Source organism: Osmia lignaria, chromosome 5 (genome assembly GCF_051020975.1).
Source record: "Osmia lignaria lignaria isolate PbOS001 chromosome 5, iyOsmLign1, whole genome shotgun sequence".
Taxonomy (NCBI): Eukaryota; Metazoa; Arthropoda; class Insecta; order Hymenoptera; family Megachilidae; genus Osmia; species Osmia lignaria.
This window is the reverse complement of record NC_135036.1, coordinates 5,221,074-5,247,228: the sequence shown is the minus strand read 5'-3', so window position 1 is coordinate 5,247,228 and position 26,155 is coordinate 5,221,074. Positions and strand designations below refer to the sequence as shown.

At 34.2% G+C, this 26,155-nt stretch overlaps 1 protein-coding gene across 8 annotated transcripts in view; it reads right to left on the bottom strand.

Annotated features, from left to right (window-relative positions):
* Positions 1-26,155, bottom strand: part of Ih (hyperpolarization activated cyclic nucleotide gated potassium channel Ih) — a 158,791-nt gene that overhangs the window by 29,794 nt on the left and 102,842 nt on the right. For all 8 annotated transcript variants that reach the window (XM_076688440.1, XM_076688443.1, XM_076688442.1 and 5 more), the window contains 3 exons: positions 6,233-6,396; positions 3,572-3,708; positions 1,405-1,548 (listed from right to left, as the gene is read on the bottom strand). In XM_076688440.1, the coding sequence (XP_076544555.1) occupies positions 1,405-1,548; positions 3,572-3,708; positions 6,233-6,396 (445 nt within the window). The remainder of the gene's footprint in view (positions 1-1,404; positions 1,549-3,571; positions 3,709-6,232; positions 6,397-26,155) is intronic.

Here is a 26,155-nt window from a genome sequence, read left to right as displayed (position 1 = left end):
CAAAATAACTACAGGAGACTCTCGTTATATTGCCGCTGACGGGCAGTAAAGTGGAGCTTCCAAATTTAAACAGCATAAACAGCATAGAAATGTATAATTTTCCTAAACTATAATAATGGAAAAATAACAATGATGTGCTTTAAAATTCATACGAACGTCGAATCATTCACCTGGCAATATAACGAGAGCCTCCTGCAAAACTTCCCATAAAATTGATCAAGATTTACCTCACCCTGCTAAACACCTTTCACTCCAATTATCCACAGCTTCCTATACCACGAAACGATTGAAATCACCCATCGCCACCTTCGAGGGATCGTTAACAGGTGTAGTACGAGTGGGTAATCGCGTTAGAGAAAGAAACAGACAGATAGAGAAAAAAGGCACGCACACACACAAACGGAAGGTTTGGAGAGTAATCTCTGTAAAGAAAATAAGCTGGAACAGGAGTAGAGCCACGAGGACGGTGTATCCGTTTAAGAAAAATATACATATTGAGCATACGTTAAGCAAGGACGTACGTCTGTGTACATGTGTGTATATATATATATATATATCTGTGGTCTAACAAGTTCGCCATCCATGGGATTCACCGCAGCGATGGAGAGAGAAAAAAAGAAATAATAAATTCAATTTCCATAGGTGTAAGGAGAGCCTGAACGGTGGTCCCGAAAATGCCACGATTGAAAATTATTCGAAAAGAAAATTCAACGGCTGAGAAAATTATTTAACGAGCGAAATGTTCGAGATTCGACGACAGCTCTCGACGAGGCTGACGTAAAGTTTTCACGGTACTGTCCGTGATAGGAGATCCAGCATTGACGTGAAAAGCTCGTCAGGATCGTAATCGGTCAGCTGGTCCTTTTTTCGGAACGTATTTAAATCGGTCTCGTTCGATCGAATCCATTGGACCCCTTTCGATTCGTTGGTGATTTCTCTCCATTTTAAAAAGCATCCCGGCGAGCACACGAGTGTTTTAAAGAGGGGGGGTTGGTGGGTCCTGTTAATTGCGAGACAGTTCCAAAAATTGACAGAACCGGGTTGGACCAGCCAGGCCCCATAAGGAACATTGCAAAAACTGAACGGCGACGCAAAGCTGTACAGACAGACAGCGGCTGCCATAAAGAGAGGCTCAAGGATAAAAAGAAAAACAAAGTCGGTCAGTTTTTGAAACTGACAAACAAAACGACGACGAGACGCTTGGTTTCTTTCTCTTTGTACAAGGATCACACGAGCTGTGGGTATATTATATATGAAAAAAAATATATATATGTATATGTGTATATATATATATATAAAAAAGAAGAAATTTATGTATATATATATATATACGTATACCAAAATTAAAATAAATATATATATATATAAGGGGTGCTTGTATAAGAAATTGTTGTAAACACTCACATAGACCTCTTCCCATTGCGAGACATACCGCACCAGTCTTGACAACCGTAGTAACCTAACGAGCGACAACAGTTTCGCAAGCCTGAGGATCCTTAGAGCACGGCCAGCATGCAGGATCTGGAAGGACTCGCTAAAGTCCTGAAACTGAAAATTTTCAGATTATCACCGGGGGTTGGGTTTGCTTCGTCACGGGCCATCCAGCTGCGTAGAAATAAATTTTGTTAGGATTGTTAAGAATAATTAATAGAGGTGTGGGAATATTCGAAAATTTCGGGTACCCGGTATTCGGGTAGTATTGGGCCGGGTTCTGGAACACCTTTGATAATTGAGTAGGTGTCAATATGCAAATTGACTCCTATTCTAGAAATTATTACTATTAAATAAGTAGGGGAGGATGGGGTAAGATGGCGAATATTATTTTTTGTTTTTTTTATTAATGCTAATCGATTTTTATTGTATGCAATGATTGACCCTTTTTTTAATAAAGTAAGAAATATAATATAATGTGTTTTCTAACATTTGGACGGCAGATCATGGAGAGAACCCCAAGGTGGCTGAAAATTCTAATTTAATTCTGTACTTCTTTAACTATCATTTTCTAAATTTTACAGTGTCCCTTTAAAAATTATTCTTCTAATACATGAAATTCATTTGTTTAAAAATTATACATTTCACTTTAATTAAATAATAAAATATAATTATCTTTCATAGTCCGAATATTATTTGTTTCGAATAGAATTATAATTTATTATGAAAGAAACTCATCACATTATATTTTCTACTTTTTTAGGGAAAAGGTCAATTAGTATATAAGATAAGAAGACGAAAACACTTATAAATTAGTTGTCCATTTTATACCAAAGATAACTATAAAATTACTTTTCTTTTTATACATATAATTTCGTTGCTACAACATGTGAGATTATCACAGTAAAATACTACTTTTGTGGAAGAAATAAAACAATTACACTTATTTTTATTTAGGAGATTCATCCAGAGCCAGTCCTACAAATTTTGCCACCCTGTGCAATAATTTATTTTACCACCCTTACCCTTCAAAAGAAAGCTCTTACTTATAAGGAGAACTACCTAAGCGTTACACTCACTTATTCATGAAACTTTGCCAGCTTGTAGAGCTCGTCGAGCCGAACACGCCTATATCCCCTTTTGGGGGCAGACGGCTAATTGTTTAAAAGATATTAACAATTATAGTTAGTTACTCCTTACATTCTGAAGTACGACAAACTTACACATACAATTCGCAATCTAGAGATCCACGGTTCAAATCCTTGGTTCTCAACATTTTTTTCTTTTTTTTAATGATAATTTGTCTCCTTTTAAATAACTATTACCTAAAAATTATCAAAAAAAAAAAAAAAAAGAAAAAAAAACCGGGAACCCAGGATTTGAACCGAGGACCTTCAGATTACGAATCATGTGTTTAACCACGGAGCAGATCCGTGACTTGAAAGTTGAAGATCCTCGGTTCAAATCCTCGGTTCCCAAAACAATTTTTTTTTTCGTTTATGATAATTTTTATGTAACAGTTATTCAAAAAGAGACAAATTATCATTAAAAAAAAAAAAAAAATGTTGGGAATCAAGGATTTGAACCGTGGATCTCTAGATTGCGAGTTGTATGTGTGAGTCTGTCATACTTCTCAATGTAAGTAGTAACTAACTTTAATTATTAATATCTTTTAAACAATTAGTCGTCTGCCCACAAAACGGGGTATAGGCGTGTTCAGCTCGACGAGCTCCACAAGCTGGCAAAGTTTCATTAATAAGTGAGTGTAACACTTGGGTAGTTCCCCTTGTTAGTCTTAATAAATTCTAAACAGTAGTATTGGTTAATAAGAATTCATGAGTTAATGAAAAATTATCATAAACTATATATTTTGCAAAAGGAAAGAGAGAGACAGTTAAAAAAAGAAAGAAAATTATTGTGATATAGTAACCCCATCAATATTTTAAAAAACATACTTAAGTTTATATTATCAACAAAAGTACCTCCGAAAAACAGTTAAAAAATGATTTAGATCTCCTATAATTTAATTCAATTTTCCCACCCCCAAAAATACACGTGTTGCACAGTTGGACCGGCCCTGCATCCATCCCAGCCCACCTTCCCCTACTCCGGATGGTGTGGATAATTAATATGCACTTACTTGATTAAATATGAGGAAAATGTAGTCTAGTGGTATGGAGGAAATGAGGTCGAGAAAGAACCATGTCCTGAGGTAGTTTTTCGCGATTAACTTCGGGTCCAGGATCACTTGCTCGGCGTTATCCTGCTGCATTATACCTGAAGAAGAAGAGAAAGAAGAAATTTTCATTTTCATCCAATCGATAAATGATTTTCAATCGCGATTGAAAATCATCAAGATGCATCGGGTCGGATCGTTCTGAAAGTGTTAATTGTTTCTGGTAATTTGTAAGACAGTTAACTTCGTCGAGACAAGACAAATGTGGCAATAACAATTCGATACGTAGGTTGCAGTGGCAGCTTAGACGTTTCGTTATTGCCCGAGGGATTAATTTGAAACGCGTTCTTGTCGAAATTTGGGTCACGTGCCCGTGTCGCGATGAAAGCCATTGTACGCGTTAAACCGTGTACGTGGTCCGCGTCGAATTCGCGATTGTTGCGAATTCTTGATCCAGATTATCGGCCGTCGACCAATATTGCGTTCCACCGACTGAATACTAACACCTGAAAACGCGTCCACCTGCGACAACTCCATCGATCAGGAAATATTTATATGCCAATGGTGTGACTGTCACTTCCGGGAACCGTTGTATTTTCGCGCATTCAAGGAAAAAGAAGATTCTTGCCAATAATTTATTTTAAAAAGTAGGATAAATTTTTATTTTCCGAATAATTTATAAATGTTTTCCGAATAGTTTATAATTTATAAATGTCGAATATAAAAGGATAGTTTTCTTTCTTTTCTAAAAAAAGAGGAGTTTCAACCCTGAAATTTTCCACTTTTCCTCGTCTTCTATTCGCTCGCGATTAGATAACGTTGTAAAAGGCTTTGAAACGCAGCTGCCTTTGAGATACCGTCAGCGTCGTTGACACCAGATGACTTGGGTCAAGTTTGAAAAGAAAACAAGTTCTAATGATTGACATTAAAGGGGATGCTATTGTCTGTTACACCATTCGGGTGAAACTTATATTACTTTGCTAATTATGAATAATACTTTCATTTCTTATCAATTAATAGGAATTAAAATTTGAAAGAAGTAATCCTTATCTGAACTCCAAAGTCACACTTTTCAAACTTTAGAAAAGAGCAAATCAAAGATGCAAAAACCTTGTAATTTTGAAACCGTTAGAGACATGTATGTAATTTTTTTTAATGCAAATAAACATTGTTGCTTTTTGAAATAAAAAATAAATTGGACTCAATACTGTTTGGCTCTGATGGTGGAATTAATATTTCAGTGACCTAATATCAACATATCTTGATTCAATACTGTCTGTTTCTAATTTTATATCTCTTCTTGTGTGACTTAATATCATAGACCTGGATAAAGTGTTATATATCTCTGAGGTATCTTTCAAAGCAGAAGTCCAAAATTATTTTAATGTAACACTGGACTTCAAATTGCTTGACTAGGAATTTTTTTGTGAACTAGTATCAAGAACCCTCTAGACTGTTTGGTTCGAAACAAGATATGGAATTAATATTATTTTTAAACTATTATATTAAAAATTAAATAACTTAGAATGAAATGATTTTTACTATCAGGAAGCATGAAAAAAATGTGAAATGTCATTTTTTCAAAAAACTGGACTTAATACACTCTGGCTTTGGAGTCCAGATAGTAGCACAATTAAATCTGAAAACTGGATCATAAAACGTTATTCTCTATTTTATTAACACGTTGACTCAATAATACAAATGTCAATCAATTTCTTAATTTTCTATTTCAAATTATCAGTCTTTCCAATTTCCTTCTTCCATTTTTAAATTTATACTATTAAATTTAGAGCATGGGTTACCAATAACTCCTTATATCAAAAATTATATTAAAAATTAAATGACTTGGAATAAAATCATTTTTACCATCAGAAAGGGTAATAAGTTTGATACAAGAAACATGTAAAATGTTATTCTTTCTGAGATCCAGATATTAAAAGTATTTCCCTCCACAATTATTGAACTCTTTAAGAAGTTTCACGATGGCTAGAGAAGATAGTAATCCAATAGTGGCAAAGTAGAAGAATAATATAAGGAGGACTCGATTTAACCCAGACAAAGTATCCCCTTTCGATTCAAGTTTGCCTACTTGCTCTCGTTTAAAGCCTTATCGAGGATCAGCCGAACCATTCAACCAAATATTCGATTTGTAGGTATAAAAAGAGGCTCTCCTTCGTTTGCTCGACGATTGAGATTAATCGTGTAACCGCATGTTTGCGGGAATGGGAGTCAGAAACGATGCAAAAGTTTGCATTGTCGCGTGCACACCGGAAGAAGGACATCGAGGAAAGAATAGGCGACCTCATTTCTTCCTCTCAGTTTTTCTTTTCCATTTTTTTTTTGGAATTCTTTTCGCTTCATCAGAGAAAGCTAAAACTTCGTTTTCCTTGAAATTAGTCAACTATGGTACATTCGTTTTGAGGAAGATTCATAGCAAATTTTCCATTTTTTAATTGCTTTATTTTCACTAACACTTATCATTTTTTTTTATTTCCCTTCATTTTTCAATTTTTTTTCCATTTAAAAAAAAATGAACCTTTATTTGATTATAATTAAGGCATGCAAGAAACAAACTATGGACGCATACGTCCACAGCAGTCAAAGGGTTAAAATTAGAATGCATACCTGTCCTGAAGTTGACGACAATGTCTATGAGGAATATCGTGTCGGAAAGGCAGTTGAAGGCTATCCACCTAGTGCTTAGGTCGTCATTGAAAAAACTAATGGCGACTGGCAGAATTATCAGATTAGCTACCAGCAGGAGGAGCATGCAGAGGTCCCAGTAGAATCTGTAACAAAAAGAAATCAAAACCTATGAAATCTCGAGTTCCCAACAGCTTAGTTTATTTCCATCTACTTTTACTACTATTTGTAAAACGACTGCATCTTTAATCGTCAAGGAGCGAGGCAGCGAATTTCACGGATTCGAATCAGAGGCAGAGGTAGAAACGACACTCCTGTTGAAGGTACTCGAGTGAGACCTCCGGTCCGAAGGTGCCGCGAAAGCTCGAGGTTCATCGACGCGTAGTCGGAGAAGCTCTCTGTCACGGTTTTCGAGCAACTTCGAAGCTGCCGGCAGATTCGAGCTACGAGGTGCATTTATTGCCGCGATGTAGCAACGATATTACTCGTCGAAGTGGGCCAATGTTACCCGCTCCGCTTCGAATCGAACTGATTAAAGGGGACCTTTCAGAAATTGCCCTTCGTTCTTTCATGGATTTTCTTCTCCATTTTTTCCTCACTTTCTTCCGCTTTTTTTTTCTCTGAAGATAGGATGCAGGTAGGTACTTTCATTGCCAAGAGGGCGAAAACTGTTGCACCTAGGTAGCTCGTGTTTACGTTGAAAATTAGGCTACTTTGAGATTCGAAGGTGGAAATTGAAGAGGATATCGCGGATAAATGAAAACGTTCGAATTAAATCGAACAGAAAACCGTAGCAGAGGATCTTTAAATATTTACCGAGGCTGAAATTGACCCGGTGCTTCTCGACCATAAATAAAGAGCTAAAAATGATTCACCTATCCGAGCTGGAAAATTGAACATCTCTGTATTTATCATTTCGATTCGTTATTTTTAGAAGCATACCGAAATACTTCAGGAAATAGCAGTAGGATAACGTATACAGTTGTTGACCCCTGTGCAATGATTGATTTTTTGCTAAAAAAATAAAAAATATCGTTTCTTAACCGTCGGACGGCGGACCATGGAGAGAGCCACAGTTCAAATTCTTCTAATACATGAAATTCTTTTGTTTAAAAATTATGCATTTAAATTTTTAGTAAGTTTGGGTTGCGATTGACTCAATCCACTGTTTAAGGGTTAAATAATAAAATATAATTATCTTTCAAAGTTCAAATCCTTTTCGTCCCAAATATAATTACAGCTTATGTAAAAAACGCATTATATTATATTTTCTACCTTTTTTAGAAAAAGAGTTAATAACCTTGTACGTTACCCCATTTAATCGTTAATTTTAGAACTGCTGAATCCCGAAATATCTTGAAAGTTAATGATATTTAAATTTCAATAACTTAATTACTCTCCAATAAGTTAATAAAGGATGAGCTTAAAAATTTCATTCACGATGTTCAAAACATTTTTAATATTTTATATCTTTTTCCCTTTTCTTGGTTGTTCTTTATTTTACACTGAATTTTAACTACATAATTAGGTTATTGACATTCGGTGAAAAAATGAACACCTACTCAGGTTAAATGAGTTCATTAAGGTGACCGTCGTATCCACGGTAATAAACAGAATTTCTGTTCTTCAACCCTCTCTTTTTTTAACACCCTGTACGTGCCACTAGACACTGACCTAGAAGCAACGAGAGATTATACCCTGGTGATAACCATATCCCTCAGAGCCGAGATTTATGCTCGGCTTTTTGCACGAGGATCCGCTTTAACGAGCAGGCCTCGTGGGGTAACTCCGTGAATTCGAGACAATTTAAAAGCGCTTTCCAACTTAATTCTCAAGCTTGCACAATTTCGAAACTGCAAACCCCGGATGTCTCGTTCAATATTCAGCTAATTTTAACAATTCCTCAAGAATCGTTCGATCATCGGCTGTTTATATCTCAGTTATCAGGGGACCGGATTCGCAGCAGTTTCAAAAATACATTCTTTTTTTCACGATATGAAAACAATCGAAACGACGATTCGTAAAATCTGGTAAATCAGAGGATGATTTGTGACATTTGGAATTTTATGGATCCGCAATTATCCAGCTGGACATATTTGTTATTAAATTCTTGGATATACGAAAATAGAAATAAAAATATTATCCGAAATTTTAAGTGGTTGCAACGTGGTGATTAAGGTGTTAAAGAAAATTAGTAAAATTTGTTATTATCCTTGTTTTGTTAAACTATTAGAAGTCGCTCATTCAGAGGAAAAGAGAAACATTTTAAGATTTGCTAGAATTTTGATTACCTCTGTTATTTTTATTAATAGGCACAAAATAACAATTTTTTGACACAATAAATTATTTATTAAGCTTCTAAAAGGTGGTATAGTTTAAGGTTTTAATAATGTAAATCTAAAGAGAAGATTACAGATGTATCTCTTTTGAATTTAAAATGATAACCATATTCTTCAAATTTTGTATTTTATACACTGAAATTTCGAGTGATAATTGGACTCAATTATAAAATAATTAAAAAATATTTTTAAAAATTATTGATACATTCCTGAAATAAAGTAACAGGAATGATTGTATTTCTAATTAAACAAAACGTCAAAATTATTTTTTTACAGATTTTTATAAAAAGTTTGGTAATAGATTGGTACACATTTATTCTCTTCAATTAAAGAAATTAACCCTTTTTTCTTTACTTCTGAAATACCAGGTCTTTTTAAATAGCTCAGCTTAAGATTTACTTTGCTATATTTGATTCTTTTCTAACATTTATTTTCTATAAAATTAGATCTTTGTAAAAAAACTTAAAAACACCAAATTTTTAGATATAATTCTTTTCCTTTGGATGAACCAACTGTCTAACATTATAACGAATACAGTGTATATTTCTTAAAAATTTTTCACCAACCCCAAGAAAAATGAGCATTTTCAGTGTCACGTTTCTCGGGTCACCTCGTTCGTCTTCATTTGCCACAGACAATTCAGCAAGTAAGGAGGTCGTGTATCAAAACTTTCCCTGGTACACGTTTTCTCAACTTTCTCGAGCTTCTAAATTCGTTCGAGCCACGAAGAGCGCGTTATTAAATCTCACAATTTCAATGAGACAAACAAGAATATCCAGTTCTTCCGAAAATCGGAGAAGAGCTTTAATCGAATATCACGAATTGTCTGGAAATTTCCACGCGTTCGAACGCGAACAAACGATACGGAAGCTTCGATACCGTTGCGATCAAATTTCAAGTCGACGAGTTGATAAAGGATTCTGATCGATTCTCAGCTCGATTCGAAACGCGTTCTCCAGCATTCGAGTCTAACGAGAGAATTTCTATGGAACTTTGCACGAAGGCAGATCTGGCGCAAACGCTAAACAACGAAATAATGCAACCGTGGTATAGATTCACGATGCAGCCAATTATTCTCCGTTTCTATCCAGCCAACAGTCGTTTATGTATATTTAAGAAAGTGCAATTCGGGTCCAGAGTTTCGCGCGATTTCGCGACTGCTGTTGTATTATGCATTCTCAATCAGCAGAGTAAAACCCTTCCCAGTTTTATGGAACACTGTCCAACAGCTCGCTGTAAAAATTTGCTTCTTTGTTTCAGAGAATGGAAAGCACATTTGGAATAAATTCAAATGGAAATTGTTTATTTTAAGAAATAGAAGGAGATTCCGAACAAGAAATAGAAGAATTTCGAAAATGAATTTAAGGGGACTTTTGAAGTCAGAAGAGTGCTGGAATAGCTAACTAAAGGTAAATCACTGAAACAGTAGCTAGTTTGGATAAAACAAACATGAGAATGCAAAATAAAACATTAGATGCGGTTTTCTCGACAGGTGAATTTTACGGACGTTGGCCATGCTTGCAAAAGAAATTGTGAACTGATTCGAAAAATTCTTGCGGTATTGTTTTTGTTATTGAATTTACTGTGGCATAAACAAAAATTGATGAATTTTGTAACATAGTTCGTTTGTTATTGACACTTTTATACGGAAAATTGATTGTGTTTTGCATAAAACACCACCATTTTATTTTTTTTATCTCTAAATGTTTCAATACAGAATCATCGATTAACCCTTTTCCTAAATAAGTAAAAAGTATAACATAATGTGCTTTTTGATCCTCGGACGGTGGACCATGGAGAGAGTCACGATTCTACTTTAATTTTCATTTTCTAAATTTTACACGATTCCATTAAAAATTATTCTTCCAATACATGAAACTTTTTTATTTTAAAATTATTTATTGAATTATCATGGCCACAGTTTACACCCTGTATTCTGTAAGCAGTGCAGTGACCACAATCTACAAATGACACCACAACAAGAAAAAAATGTTTTCGTATATTTAAATAATATTAGTTATATACTAAAAAAGAAATTCTTAAAAATCATTTATATTTTAAAGGATTCGATGAGAAAGTCTCCTTAATATTTATCGTTTGAGTTTTGGTTTAATGAAACTTTCATTTCATCTGACACCTGTTCATCTCAATTAGATTCACTTCGCGGAAGAAAAGTCGCACTTTGAAGCCTCATTCAAGTCCATTGAACGAGACCAGTCATTAGAGACCGGTAGGCAATGTATTCAGAGCTATCAGCTAATCCTCCCGACACTGATTGGTATGTACAGAATCCTCCTGCCGTCTAATTGACCACTTCTTCAGCTCCCATTATGCAACAGGAATCGAGAAATCGACCGATGAAATACTATACTGTCCTTCTGCTTTCCCTTATGTATTATAATTGACAGAAATCCAGGTATTCCTCGAAGATACATATACTTTCTTCATTTACATTCGAAATTAACCAAGACTCGGCTATTTTCTATTGTAATAATAATATCGATGAAACGCTTATGCAGTTATTTTCATCAAACTTTAAGCTTTAAATTAATATTTCATAAGTGCTATTTTGTGATACTTTTATGTCATGAAATTCTGATAGACTTTATCCATGTCGAAATTAGCTATTTCTGATGTATTGTTGATTGCGAACCGCAATCAGCTATTTTGTATTAACAATATTAATGAAAAGTTTATATAGTTATTTTTGTTCAGCTTTAAACTTTTTATTAATATTTTATAAATGCTATTTTAAGGTACTTTTATGTCATGAAATTCTGATGGATTTTATCCATATCGAAATTAGCTATCAGCCATTTTGTATTAGAAATATATTAATGAAAGGTTTGTACAATTATTTTCGTTCAACTTTAAATTTTAAATTAATATTTCATAAGTGTTATTTTGGAGTACTTTTATATCATGAAATTCTAATGGACTTTATCCATCTCAAAATTAGCTATTGCTGATGTATTGTTGGTTGCGAACCGCAATCAGCCATTTTGTATTAGAAATATTAATGAAAGATTTATGTAGTTATTTTCGTGAAACCTTCAGCTTGAAATTAATACACCATAAGTAGTATTTGGTGATTCTTTTATGTCATGAAATCATAGACTTTCTATAATCCGAAAGCGGTGATTCAATAATTCAAATTTCGCATGAAAATCTATATACGGTAACGAATACGTATAATTTAGATCAATCGTGACCCAAATTTACCAAAAAGTTAAATATATAATAATTAAACAAAAGAATTTCGTGTATTAGAAGAATTAAAATTGTGGCTCTCTCCATGGTCCGCCATCCGCGAGATAAAAAATGCATTATATTATATTTTCTACTCTACCTTACTCTCACTCATCGTAAAATATAAAAAAAAATAAAATTTTCTACTTTATTAAAGATAAGAGTTCATCATTATATAGAGATCAATAACTGCAAACGTTTCCCTATATATATATTTATTTTTTAATTTTGCGTCGATGCTACCTGCATCCTGCCTTTTAACACTGGTTCAACTTGTTCGAGAAGTCTGCAAGGATTAATCAACGTCTTCGGGATTAACAGGAACTGGTTGCTCAATATTTCACGGTGCTCGTTGCTTCGCCAGCTTTCCGTACATAGATACCTACTTAAGCTGAATTGATTTCGGCGACGTCGTTGGAAAATAAAGTGGCCTGAATCTGGTAATCGGTTTTTGATGATACACGCGTCACGGATCTTCATTCACGCGAAACCGTGAACATCGATTTGATTTTAATTCCTCGCTAACTAAACAACTTGAAAAAAAAAGTAATATACGAATTGGGAAAGTATACACTGAAAATGGTAAAATAGAGCAAGCGTTATAAAAAAAAAAGACACTTCAATTTTTGCGCGATACTGTACACGCGTTAAAGAGAGCAATTTAATCTTTATAAGTGCACGTATTATTAAAAGAGGAATTTAAGCTTGGTAAAATAGTACGTGTATCTAAAAATAGAATAGAGATACTTTCTTCCACGTAATCGTTTGTTGTAACAAATTTTGTAATGAATATTCTTCATTCTTCTCGATTAATTGTGTTAACCGGTTGATCAACTCGTCAGATAAGGTTTCTGTGAAAATCATTAATCTGATGTTTCTCACAGGTGTTTTTCACATACACATTTCATGGTTGCTGTTAACAGTTGATTGAAATGATTTATTTTTAACGAAGGTGATCGATGGAATCTTTTAAGCGATGACGTATTCCCGTTAATTATTTGTCTGTTATGCAGAAGAGCAACAATGGAAAAAAAAACAGCCGGCGGAATTTTAATCGAAGAATTTTATTCTTACCTACAGCAAACAAAATGTTTTTTAGATCAATCATGATTTATTATGAATTCCCGGTATTAAAATTGTTTTAAATTGGGTGAGACTCCTCCTTTAATTAAAATCTTAATTCTAATTTTAAGAAAAATTACAATAATTAGGATAATCTTCTTACAAATATTTCTAATTTCTAATAAAAGGTTTCTAATTTTTTTTTTAATTACAATTATCCTTCTAACAAAAATTTCCAATTTCTAATTTTTCTTAAAATTAGGATTATCTTCCTAACAAAAATTTCTAATTTCTAACAAAAAGTTCCTAATTTTTCTTAAAATTACAATATAATTTCAAAACTTTCGAAGTTCTCAATAAGCTCTTTTTCAAATTTCTTTTGCAATAAGATTCCAATTGAAAAAGTTCCCAAAATCCACATTTTAATTTCTCTAATAATTAGAATACAATTAGCAAGAATTTCTAATCGTTAGACTAGGCCTAACTCTAGCTCCATAAATTCGAATTTAATTACCCCAAATTAACTCAATCTAAAAAATTTCTGAATTTCTAAATTTTTCAAATTGTGCATTGCATTTGCTTTGCTACGTTACAAAAATAACTCCTTTAGTCTTAGATGAAGAAATCCACTCTGGATTGCATTTGAAACGAGTCAGTGACATAATCGAAATCGATGTTTTTCTTTTTTTTTTTTTTTCACGCGATAGCGATGTGCTTCGAACCGAAACTTATGAACGACAGTGTACGGTTGGTGCACGTGGAAGCGACCGTGGCGCATACACGTACACGCGATTACATCGATTAGTAAGAATCACCATGAAATAGTAGCCATACACACGAGCGGTGTACACAGGCTTGCCGAACAATACCGCGGGGTCGTCCATTGTCTGGCAGAGGATGCTGACATAACCAGAAGCACGGCCGCGTGCGTGCAGTTTTATAGCACGATGCAAATTTCAAGTCGACCTATCTATACCTTCTCAGTCTCTCCCTGTCTCTCCCTCTATTTCTCCCATACGCCAACCTTTGATCACGCTGTCGCGATTGCTGCTACTCGTTTAACCGCGTGATTCGCCTTATACTTAACAGTGAATAAGCTTTCCGTATCGTCTGACTGGAAATACCAGACGTTTCCTTTGAAACTTTCAAATTTCTCCGATAAAAAAGAAAATTTTAAACGATTTAGACGATTGAATTATTGCATCTTGAATTGAACACCTATCAAGGGCAGAACGTCGTATAGAAAGATAGTAATTAGAGTAATGAGTAATAAGATTTACTATCTTCATAATTAAAGATTGTAATTATCCCTGATTGGAAAATTAAAAGAAAGGCAGAGTACTTTTATTTTTCTGATAAATTCGAAACTTTTTAAGCTCCAAATTGTAATTATCCCTGATTGAAAAATTAAAAAATAAAGGCGAAACTTTCTAAACTCCAAAGATATTTTATGAGATCATTTATGAGGGTTAATTATTAGAAATTCTACAAGTCTAGCAAATATGTACTATGATTTAATTAACCAATGACTGTCCAGGTAATAAATTTCTAATCAAATAATAAAACAACAAAAGAAGAAAAAATTCTGAGTACCATTAATTATGAGAAAACAATGTAAAATAATAAATTAAATATTATATTTTTCTCTAAATTTTGTAGCAACTGATAGAAGAACAAAAGTAGGAAAAGAGGAAAAGATTGGTCGAATTAGATTGCCTTTGATCTTTTAATTTTGATCTCTCTGGGAACGTTCTCTTTTGGAATAATCTTGGACAAAAAGTGTCCGATGTAAAATGGAGCTTCTACCGAGACAATGGACGTTTTTGAATAGAAAAGAATTCGACGTAATATGAAAACTTGCATGCACTGAGAATCTCCCCTTTTTTTAAAAAGGAATTAAAGTACGACTTTTAATAGAAATTCTTTTAATTCTTCCTAAATATCGAGCATGTTATACTAGTTTCCTTTTATAAGGAAGTTGCAACGCGTAAAGAAACGAGAGTTTTAACTAGAATGTTGAAATATAATACAAAGTATTATAATATGACAGCGTGCACGGATGATAAGAGTTAAAATACGTGCGTAGTGCCCATGAAACTCGCTTCAATACGCAGGACCGACGATCAACGCTACTTGAGAATAATTAATTGAGTCGTTATAGCGCGTAGCGGACGATCAAACGTATCACGTCGTACTCATTAGCCGGACACTTTGAGAATGTTCTTAGAGAGCGGAAGACATTGAGAGATCTCTTCGATTTTCAAATATTTTCTTAGGAATCTTTTTTTTATTCTAAAACAGGCATGGAAATCTGGATATAAATCTTTGCAGGAAACCTGGATAATTGTAGGAAAACAATACACCAATTTTATACATCAGAGGACTATATCTCAGTGCTTTGGGTTTGCGTGACTCTTGTAATAATGCATTTCAATTATAAAAGTAATGTATAAGCTCTGTGTTTATTCTTAGATATATTGTCGATAATGGCTCTATTATTAATGTGACCATTTTAAAGAAATTTATGTTTAATAATATACCCTTTTTATTTATGATTATGTAGAGAAGAATGGGGTGAGATGGCTAATATTATTTTTTGCTTCTTTTACTAATACATGCTGGATTTTATTGTTATGCCATCTCTGAATAGAGTAACGTATACAGTTGTTGATTCTTCTAAAAAATTAAGAAACATAATATAATGGATTTCTGAATTCTCGGACGGCGGACCACGAAGAAAGCCACAATAAATTCTGATTTAATTCTGTGCTTTATATTATTTCCATTTTCTAAATTTTACACTGTTTCTTTAAAAATTATTCTTCCAACCTACATGAAATTCTTTTATTTAAAAATTATATATTTAACTGTAGGTTAATGCCCTTGTACATGTTTTGTAAATGTGGGTCACGATCGACCTAGACTCTGCTGTTAAATAATAAAATATAATTGTCTTTCGTAGTCCGAATACCTTTTGTTCCAAATCGAATTATAGTTTATTATGTAATAAATGCATTATATTTTCTACTTTTTTAAGGAATGGGTCAATAACGTTGCTACATATATAATTTTATTACTATGACATGTAAGAGTATTATAGTAGATGATATTTTTCTTTCGTATAATTAATAAAACATTTATACTTATTTTCAATGAGAATCCCCATCTTCTCCTATGTTAGAGTAATAATAATGTGTTTATTATTAAATATATTGCGGTTAATGACTCTATTATTAATGTGACCATTTTAAATAAATACATATTTGATAATAATACACCCCATTTCTCTATCATTATGCATATTTAACTAATTTCCACGCACGTTTTTTGCAATTCTATTTAACACTCCTGGAACCACGTGGGGTTAAATTAACCCCGGCGGTATTAAAACTGCTCTATTTCAAAAATTGACAAATTATTATATTAATACTTTCAAATAAATTATTTAGTTTGAATATAAAAATATGTATTTATTTATTATCATTGTTCAAACGATATATTTGCAGATGAATAATGTTTTTAATATTTAGGAAGCGACTTTTATTCATCCAATTCGCAATGGGTTAAATAAAAAAAAAACCAACAAATTTTTGTAAATGATACATGGTTCCATATGGTCCACATAAATATCTCCAAACCACAAAGTGTAACCCTTCCAAATTTCCCTCCACCTAATTCTCTTCCGAACCAAACATCAGCCTAAAAGAACCACAGAATTCAAGCTCTGTAAATCTCTCTATAATCAGATTTGCCTAAAACTCAGCACTCGACTGTCGGTTTCCATAATTTCATTTCAAGCTTCACGTATCCCGAAGCTCGACCTCAAACCCCTATCCACTTGTTCTCATCACCGAGCACCGACCGCAGACAGCGAAACCGCACTCGGCAATCCAGAAGAAGGATGCACAAAGCGTTCGTGGTAAAACCGCGAAAGAAAAAGAAAAAAACGAAGAAGAAGAAGAAGAATTAGAAGATGAAGATGAAGAGAGTTAGCGGTGGGCGTAGGTCAGGGTCGCCGTGGTTTCGCGCCTCGAGAATTAACGCAAGAACAGAGACGAATTAATTAATTAAGCTCGTCTTAATTGCCGGACCTGTTCGTCCTGTGGCCCACAGCATCGCGTGGGCCACGTTTAATTACAGTGTCGTTTTAAAAAAAAAAAAAGAAGAAGAAACAGGCGGAACGATTGTTCTTCTTCGCGCCACACACGACGACCACGTTGGTTTCTCGTGGTTGTGAATGAAACCAGGAATAGTGGACAATTTAGACGCTGGTAATTAATAGGTTGATTGGCACGGGGGTCACTGATGCTACGAATTCAATTTAGTCGAATAATTACGAAATGAATGAAGAAGAAAAAAAAAAGTATCGTTGAAATAACGCTAGCAGTTTGAAATTGAAAATTAATTTTAATTTAATTTCTTTTTTTAGATTCGTCGTCAATACTGTCTGTCTATTTTAAATAACGATTATTCATGGTATTGCCAATAAAATAATTACGTAATACTATCTATATAGTACTTCATTCGAATTTCAACATCGAACTGTCAGACACGTGAAATTTATTTCGAAAACATCAAGCACACTGCTACATGCTGGAAATATGATTAAAGAACCACCTACTCAAATAACTTCATCGTTCGACAGGTATACATCCGATATCGCAAAAGCTGTTCGTCCCACACCGGTTAAATACGTAATATAAAATTCAAATTCAACTTAATCCAGCTTGACGAATAATCAATTAAAATTGACGATAAATAAATCTTGTAACTCATTTAGAGTTAAATTAATGGTATTTTATTTGATATCAGAAATTTATGTTTACCAATGGAACACATGATTAATTATGATTTCTGGAAAAGAATATTTTCATGTGGCAGATATAAATTTCATAAACGAGACAAATATTTATTTTCAATTATAGATTATAATATAAACAAAAAAAAAAAATTTTTACTGTAAATATAACGTTATGGATTCCCACCCTTCCCCGTTGGCGTCTCCGAAGAGAACGAAGATGTAGGATAGAGGGATCCAGATATATATAGTTGTGACCCCCCACCACTTGCGTATAAACTACGCGGGAAATTTGAATTGATATTTACTTTGTTATTCGTACTTTTCAGTTATATACTAAATTTTATAGCATATAACAATTGAAAATCATATTATTATCTTTTTAAATTATTTTTAATATTAATATCAACAAAATTAAGAATTCGAAAATTTTTGTTTTCCCAATGGAAGCCTAATCTGATAATGTAAGGTGAGTACTCATTAATCAATACGGTCTGAAGAAATATGAATCTGTCAATGGTAGAGATAATAAATTCAGTGCAATAAATCATCGTGTCAAAAGTTATAGGCAAACCTGGAAAATTTCGATTCAACCGTACCACATTATTTTCCCCCACGATCGACTAACGATAACTAATGAGAAAAAGTCTTATCGTTTGTTTTCCGATCGGCTACCTTTGGAACAAAACTCAGATAAATTGTGAACGCACTGCAGAAGAAACTTTCAAACAATATCAAATATAATTTTAACCACAAGCACTTCGAACGTAATAAACGAAATTTTTCCATTGTTTTAAATTGAAAATATCCGCTTCGTTTATTATTTTATGGGCTGAACTTTACTTTGGGGATCGCAAACTTTTTGACTATTTTTTATATATTCTGATAGTATTCGACAAATAGAATTTAAAAATATTAGTGTCAAGCTCAGAAATCCACTAATTTAAAAGTTATGCACCTACAAAAGTACGTATTTTTAGGTTATTTTGACGCCATATTGACTTCTATCTGCAATTCGTCCAATCAGCAGTGGCGTTGTTTCTAAATAGATCACATGGATCGCAGCCATTTTGGCGGGAAAATCAAATAGTATATTATCTCTAGCTACATGTATTCTACAAATGTTGATAAATGAGGTTGATTAGATTATATATTTTTTAAATTGAATATTTTCAAAGTATTTCTAAGTACATTTTCTTTCCATTGAATTAAGTTAGTTCGATGATCAAGACATTTGATTTCTTCCGCCAAAATGGTACAGGCAGTGACTTTGCTGATTGGACGAATTATGGGTAGAAATCAATATGGCGTCAAAGTAACCTCTTAAAATATACTAAAAACACTCATGTTTACATAGGCATAACTTTCGAATACATGAACCCCTGATCTTAAAACTGACATTTTTGTATTCTACTCATCAAATACTATTAGACTGTCAAAATAAAAGTCAATAATTTTGTGTCCCCCAAAATAAAGTACAACCATTTTGTACACTCTATACATAGGGTTAACGTGTTGAATCAACATTAAAATCTGGAATTTTTAATCGAGCTAGAGGACTAAAATCCTAATTAAACGAAGATGCTCGACGACAAATTGTAATCATCGAGGAGCAATTGAAAGAAACAGCGTAAAAGCAATCAGTTGGCATTCGACACGCCATTAACCCTGATCCTCCTCTACCAGGATTCACTGGAATCGTGAGATGGCTGTTAATCTTGGACTAATAAAATATTTGAACCTACTCCTGTTCCTTGTAGCTAGCACACGGCCATGGCCCACTAACACAAAATCGCGTCGCACCGAGGCTCACCACCATCTCGACATTTCCTCCTGCGACACGTGTACTCGCGTGAGACGCTCCCTCGAGATTACCTGGTGAAGGTGATTCCAGAAGGCGGCAGATCGGCTTGGAAATGTCGATCGCCGAGTGCCCTTGCCTGCAGAGGTTCCTGCCTCTCTTTGGAGGTCCCCGATTTCTTAGTCTTATTCTCAGATCCGATTTCGACTGACAATGAATTTCGAAAGCAAAAGGTGAACCAGTTCTTTGACGTGGCAAAATACAACTTTTACTCTGATAATTGTACTTGACCAGTGAAATATATCCTGTGACATTTTAATAAATAATATGACACAATTTAATGATTCAAATTCGTGAATGACTCAAATTCTGATTCTTTGTCTGCTATAAAGAAGGAGCAATCATTTTGTATTGAAGATATTTTCGAAAGCTTTATATAATTATTTTAATTAGAATTTCAGCTTTAAATTGGTGTAATATAATAGCTACTTCGCGATACTTTTCTGTCATAAAATCCTGCTAGACTTTATACGTTTCAAAATTGATTATTTCCTGAATCTTGGGAAATGTATTGTAAATTTACGATCCTCTTAAATAATCATCTTGGATAATCTCTCCAGGGTGTTTAGCTACAGGATTAGCCGTGTCAGTCGGTTTTGTCAGGTCCTAACACATTGCGGACGGGTTTAGGTAGCTGGAAACCAACTGTTGGAGGATCGATAACGACTCCAGGCATCCTGGTCTGCTTGATTAGACTAAATTAAGCGCAACGTGTCAACATTACACATAAATAGCTGCACGTAGCTGGGAAAGGTGTCACGGGACACGAGGACACGTCGATTGCAATTTCAAATTTATGCTAAGGGAACCTCGATGCCCTCGTGAAACACCATGCATGCCCGATGTCCTCCAATGGGACGGGCTTCCTACTATCCGATGCAACTAAACCCTCAGGGTGTTTCATATTTACTCGTTTCTTTTACATTTTTCGTTTTAAGGTCAGGTGATTCTGTACACTTTGTTCGAATGTTGATCCTACACTAGTTGGAAACCCTTTTTCTGCGTTAAGATAGTATATGTAACATTAAATAAAGTTCTTAATAAAAAGATAAATAAAATATATTATTCTTGATCATAAAGGACAAGGGTTCTTATACTTTCCTACTTGACAACCCCGTTTATTCGAGCAAATATTTTATAAACTAGGAATTACAAATTAAAATATTTGCTGACAATAAATCATAAAGAAAATTTTCAGTTTCACGTCCAAAAAATTTTCAGTTTTGCTGAAATTTCTATGAGTCCCAAATTTAGTTACGTGGTCCCATATGGGGTCGTAACATACACTTTCAGAACCCCTGATGTAGGATATCGTATAGATGTACTATTTTAGGGTTAAACATTTGATTGTCCAATTTATATTATATTTATTATCAGGGAAAGATAACTTAGATATTGTATTTTTGTGTAAGTTCAATGTAATGCTGTTGCAGTTTGTTTTTATCCAGAGGGAAGAAGTAAATCTGGAGCAGCAAAGCTGTGGATGCGATTTATGAGGTAACGTGGATAAAAATGTAGGTTTTTCTGGAGAGATTTGCCGAGATTTATACGAACCGGGGATTTAACGGGACGATTTCACGCAAGAAAAGTAATCGGAATGGAAAATGAAATTCCTCTAGAATTATTCTATTTAAAATTGTATGATTTTTAAAAGAGTAATTATTAAATAAATTATTTCTTCCTCTGGCTAATCTACTTCTTGATTTCTTTTCTTGAAAATTTTCATATTCTACTTAATGAATATATTCATTATTCATATTCTATTGGATTTATAAATACTTATATTTGTATGATTTTTAAAAAAGCAATTGTGCACAAATTATTTTTCTTTCTGGCTAATCTACTTCTTCATAAATGATACACCAAATTTCTTAAATTTTCTTATTGATAAAATGTAAAGTGTTTAGTGTCGACTGATTGCAAATAAATTATTCCATTTACGTTGAAAACTTGTGTTAGATAATTAATTCCTATACAAACGCGGGGGAACAATTCTCCATTAAGAGACCATCAGAACGAAAGGGTTAAAATAAAATCCAGTTGTAACTGAATTCAGCCAAGTTGTAGCCGTTGAGGCTTACAAATTCCAAGGATCTTTTCAGGCATGATTGACGCACGAGGTCTCGAAATAAAATCGGACGCACTCGAGATTGATCGAGTGGCCGGTGGATGAATCGTTTGGCAAAACGATACGCGAGAAAAAGAGTACAATCTTGTCGAGAGGATCGAGATCAGCGTGTATAATCGTACGGGAACGAGCCAGTTCGAGGCGGTTCTGTGGCTGTTGTACCATGGACTCTCACGTCCTCGTTGTCCGTGGCTTCTTTGAATTCATTATTCATTATTTTGAAGCGATAGATACGCGAGACACTCGGGAGGCTCGTTAAACGCCACGCCGTTGCTTGTTATGCTCTTTCTTCGTTTCAATTTCGGTTTCGTTACGACGTTTTTTATTGTTCACGAGATCATTTTATTAGGTACTTCGGAGTCTTGAGTGTGGATAGTAGAAATACGGTGTAAGAATAAGAAGAGAATTATTTTTGGTGGATAATGAATTTACAGAAGCTTTATGATAATGACATAATTAACCTTCGGACAGCGCGGACCATGGAGAGAACCACGTCAAATCATTGTAAAATGCACCGGTGCTTTAGAATCGAATATTTCTAGCCGGTAGAAAAATTATTTTTAGTGAATGATGAATCGACAGAAGTAGAATAATAATATGGTTAACCCTCGGACAGCGCGGACCATGGAGAGAGCCGCTTCAAATTATTGTAAAATATACAGATGCTTCAGAATTTAAATTCTGAACAATAGGAACACAGTGTAAGTATAAGAAGAGAATTATTTTTGATGGGTAATGAATTTACAGAAGCTTTATGATAATAATATGCTTGACCCTCGGACAGCGCGGACCATGAAGAGACCCCAAACTATTGTAAAATGTATAGGTGCTTTAGAGCCTAAATTCTGGACGGTAGAAGTACGGTGTAAGAAGAAGAAGTACTTAAAAGCTTTATCTGATCCGAATCATAAAATTAGGATATAAATATGTACACACACAAAAAGGAAAAGAACAATATTTGGACATAAGAAAATGAAAAATATTGTAAAATAAAAATGAAAATCTTACCGAAGGCTCCAAGAGAAGCATGAAACAGCATTGTTAAATACATGAACCTTAAAATAGAATGGTACATATACGACTTTGGACCCTTCTTCCTCAATAGACAGTTGAAAATTGCTTCCGTTTGATGCTGGGCCAAATTTATGATTACTCTACCCTTTCCATACAATCTACACTGTATGCATATCAGAATGTTTCAAAAGAAATATCCACTATGTTCTTCACAGTAGATATCCATCAGTCTTTGTATCATTTTTTTTTATCCAAAAAGATTTATTTTTTACGAAAATTGAAATTAATGAGATGAAGAACGACCCTGTAAAAATTCACACCTTTTTTAAACGAATGAGAAATGTTTGCATATCGCACGAGTACCATTTGCGAAACAGCGAAATATTTCGCACGATCGGCAGCCGATCTCCTTTCATTCGAGCCGCTTAATAAAATCAGCAAACATTTCGTCGAGTTATTCTGGAAGTCGAGTCGCTGACTCGGCTGGGAAGTAATCCAGCAACGTTTCAAGTTTGCGTGGCCATTAAAGTCGGATCAGCAAAGTTTACGCGATCGATCCTCTTTCTCTAGCAGAGTTCATTGATACTAGTTCGTTTATCAGTTTATCTCCTCCATTTCGACCGATCATTCGATTAACTTAATCACACGGAAATGCTTATCGATATTATTCAATTTTCAATTGAAACTTTTTATATGATTCTATTTCCTATGAAATTTTCCTTTCAGTTTGGGATTATTTGTTCTCATTTAAATTAATATTTAATTCAAATATTAATTATGGTTTTCATAAAATCATTAACACTTCAAATGTCATTCGGTCACCGATTTGACTGTTATTTTGAAGAAATATCCCAAAATATGAAATATACAGGGTGTCTCAGTTCGGGTACTACAACTAAACAGGGGGTGATTCTAGAAACGAAAATAATTCGAAAAAAAAAGAAATTTTATTTGTTTAAAAATGTTATTTTTCTTTATATTAATGTAATAAATATTGAAATCTGGAAATTTAATTTCCATTTCAATTTCAATTTTCTCAAAAATGGTAGCAGATTTTTGATCCGAGAAACGTTCAACCCTTTAGGATAAAAATAATACCCTCAATATCGCCCTTTTATAACAAATAATTTACCGTTGACTTCATTAAAAAATTCAAATTCATTCTCGCGATATTTAAAAAGAAAAAACCGATTTTTCGACATAACTTTTAATGGTGGTTTTCAGCTCTCAAATGAACTAATTAGCACGTATAAAAAAATACGAGTCATCCACAGAATGGATGAGGTACACCTCGGGTACCTTGGAGCTCCATTTCTTCCTGAACGAAAGCTGAAATGAAAAAAATTTATTCTTTTTCTTCCGCTTATTTTTCCCCATAGAATCGCCCCCTACCCGATCTGAAACACCCTGTATATATTCCTTCGATAAATTCCATGATGTTCAACGATTTCTCGTGGAGCAGCATCGGCTTCAATCAGCGCCGTCACGTGGCCCCGCATTGCATAACCCGGTCTGACCGTGCCACATACCGGCGGTTCGTGTTAGCGGTAGGAAACCATTGTTTAAATTTGCAAACTACCTAATGATAGGACAGAACCGAACAAGGCCTCTGCAATTTTCAACTGCCAGCTGGTTTCCGATCACATCTACTAAGTTTAGACTGGGTGGCAGTGTCATCGCACTTGCCGACGCTCTTGCACTCCAGTTCAACAAGGTTCAAGACGTAACTCGTAAAAATTTATCCAATTTAACGAACAAAAATCAAAAATCACTTATTTTTCTAGTTCGCTTGAAAAGGCTCTAGAAGCAGTATTTTATAATACAATGATAGCTTGGAGTTGTTACTTCTTTTTATAATAAAAAAAAAAAAAAGTCTTCGAGTGGAAAAGGTTAACCCGATCCACCCTCGGTCGAGGGGGCAAACTGCAAATTGTTATTATCGAAGCGCGTGCAATGGAACTGGAAAGCTGAGCGTTGCTTGTTCCTAACTGCACGGCCATTTTACTCGCGGCCTATCGAGTTTTATTCGGCGATCAATTAAGAAAAACGCTTGAAGGGAACGGTGCCATTTCGTTAATGCCTCCTGTTTCGGCTATCGTTGTTGTTCGCGTTTCGAATTATAATTACCGCGAAATTGTTTTCTCCCTTCTGGAACTGCGATCGAGGAAGAGGCGAGGGTAGAATTTCAGTTTCTTCGCAAGCTACATGGCGGACCATGGAGAGAGACCCGATATTTTTCAATTATCTTACTTGTTTCGTTATTTATACCTACAAGCGCACAAATATGAATTAAAATAAGTGTTTTTAGGTACTAATATTTGTTCCATCTGATTGTGAGTGTTAGAAATTGAACGGAAGATGGAGTATTCTTTTCGTCGCGACGCGAGCAGTTTTTCAGCAACGATAAAGACGACGAAGTAATTAAGCTGGAATAGGAGAATTCGCGAGTATTCGATGCGGGGACTGAAATAGATGGAGAGGCCTGGTGTGCACGCGTTCAACACGGAATTGCACAACCGAGCCAGGGTCGGGGAATGATAGAATAGCCACGAGACGTCTTAATTGACCCGGGGGAATGCGTGAATATGAGCTACGAGATATACAGTGTATGTGCACTGTCTTGCGCGAAACATCGGCAGACTAATGACGCCTCTCGTCGGGACGTCTGATCATTGGGTGCAAACCATTCAGATGCTCGGTTGCCACCCTTATCAGACCTGCGACACTAACTTGTTTTTAACCTAAGAATGTTTCAAAATATACGTCGGAGATATATTTTATTTTGAATATTTAATATTTAATAATATAACAATTAGAATATTCAAAGCCTAGAGTAAAGATAGGGGTGATTAAAATTGATAACTTCTATTAATTAGATAATTTTGAGGGCAGTCTATTTTGAACTTTGAAAGTTTAAAGCTGTCAGATGGAAAAGTTTTTATAATAATTAGTAGAATTCATTTAATACAATCAGAAAAATTTTCTAAATTAATAAAATTATTCTCATGATTTAATATTTAATAAAAAAACATTTAGAATATTTAAAGCCTGGAGTAAAGATAGGGGTGATTAAAATTGATAACTTTTGTTAATTAGATAAATTTGAGTGCTGTTTATTTTGGAATTTTGAAAGTTTAAAGCTTTCAGATGGAAAATTTTTTATAATAATTAGTAGAATTCATTTAATACGATCAGAAAAATTTTCTAAATTGATAAAATTATTTTTACGATATATTAAAATTGAAATGGGAATTCAGATTGCAAGCATTCTATGTAAAGAAAGAAAGAGGAGCATACACGAGACACGTGCGATTCTCGAAGCAACGTGCCCATAGTGACACAGTAGCCTCTCCCGCTTAATCGGATGATTATTCTGAGATCATTCTTACAGCTGATGCTATCACGACACGATTTTAACTGCCATTATACCGTACACACCATTCAATTTGCCTTC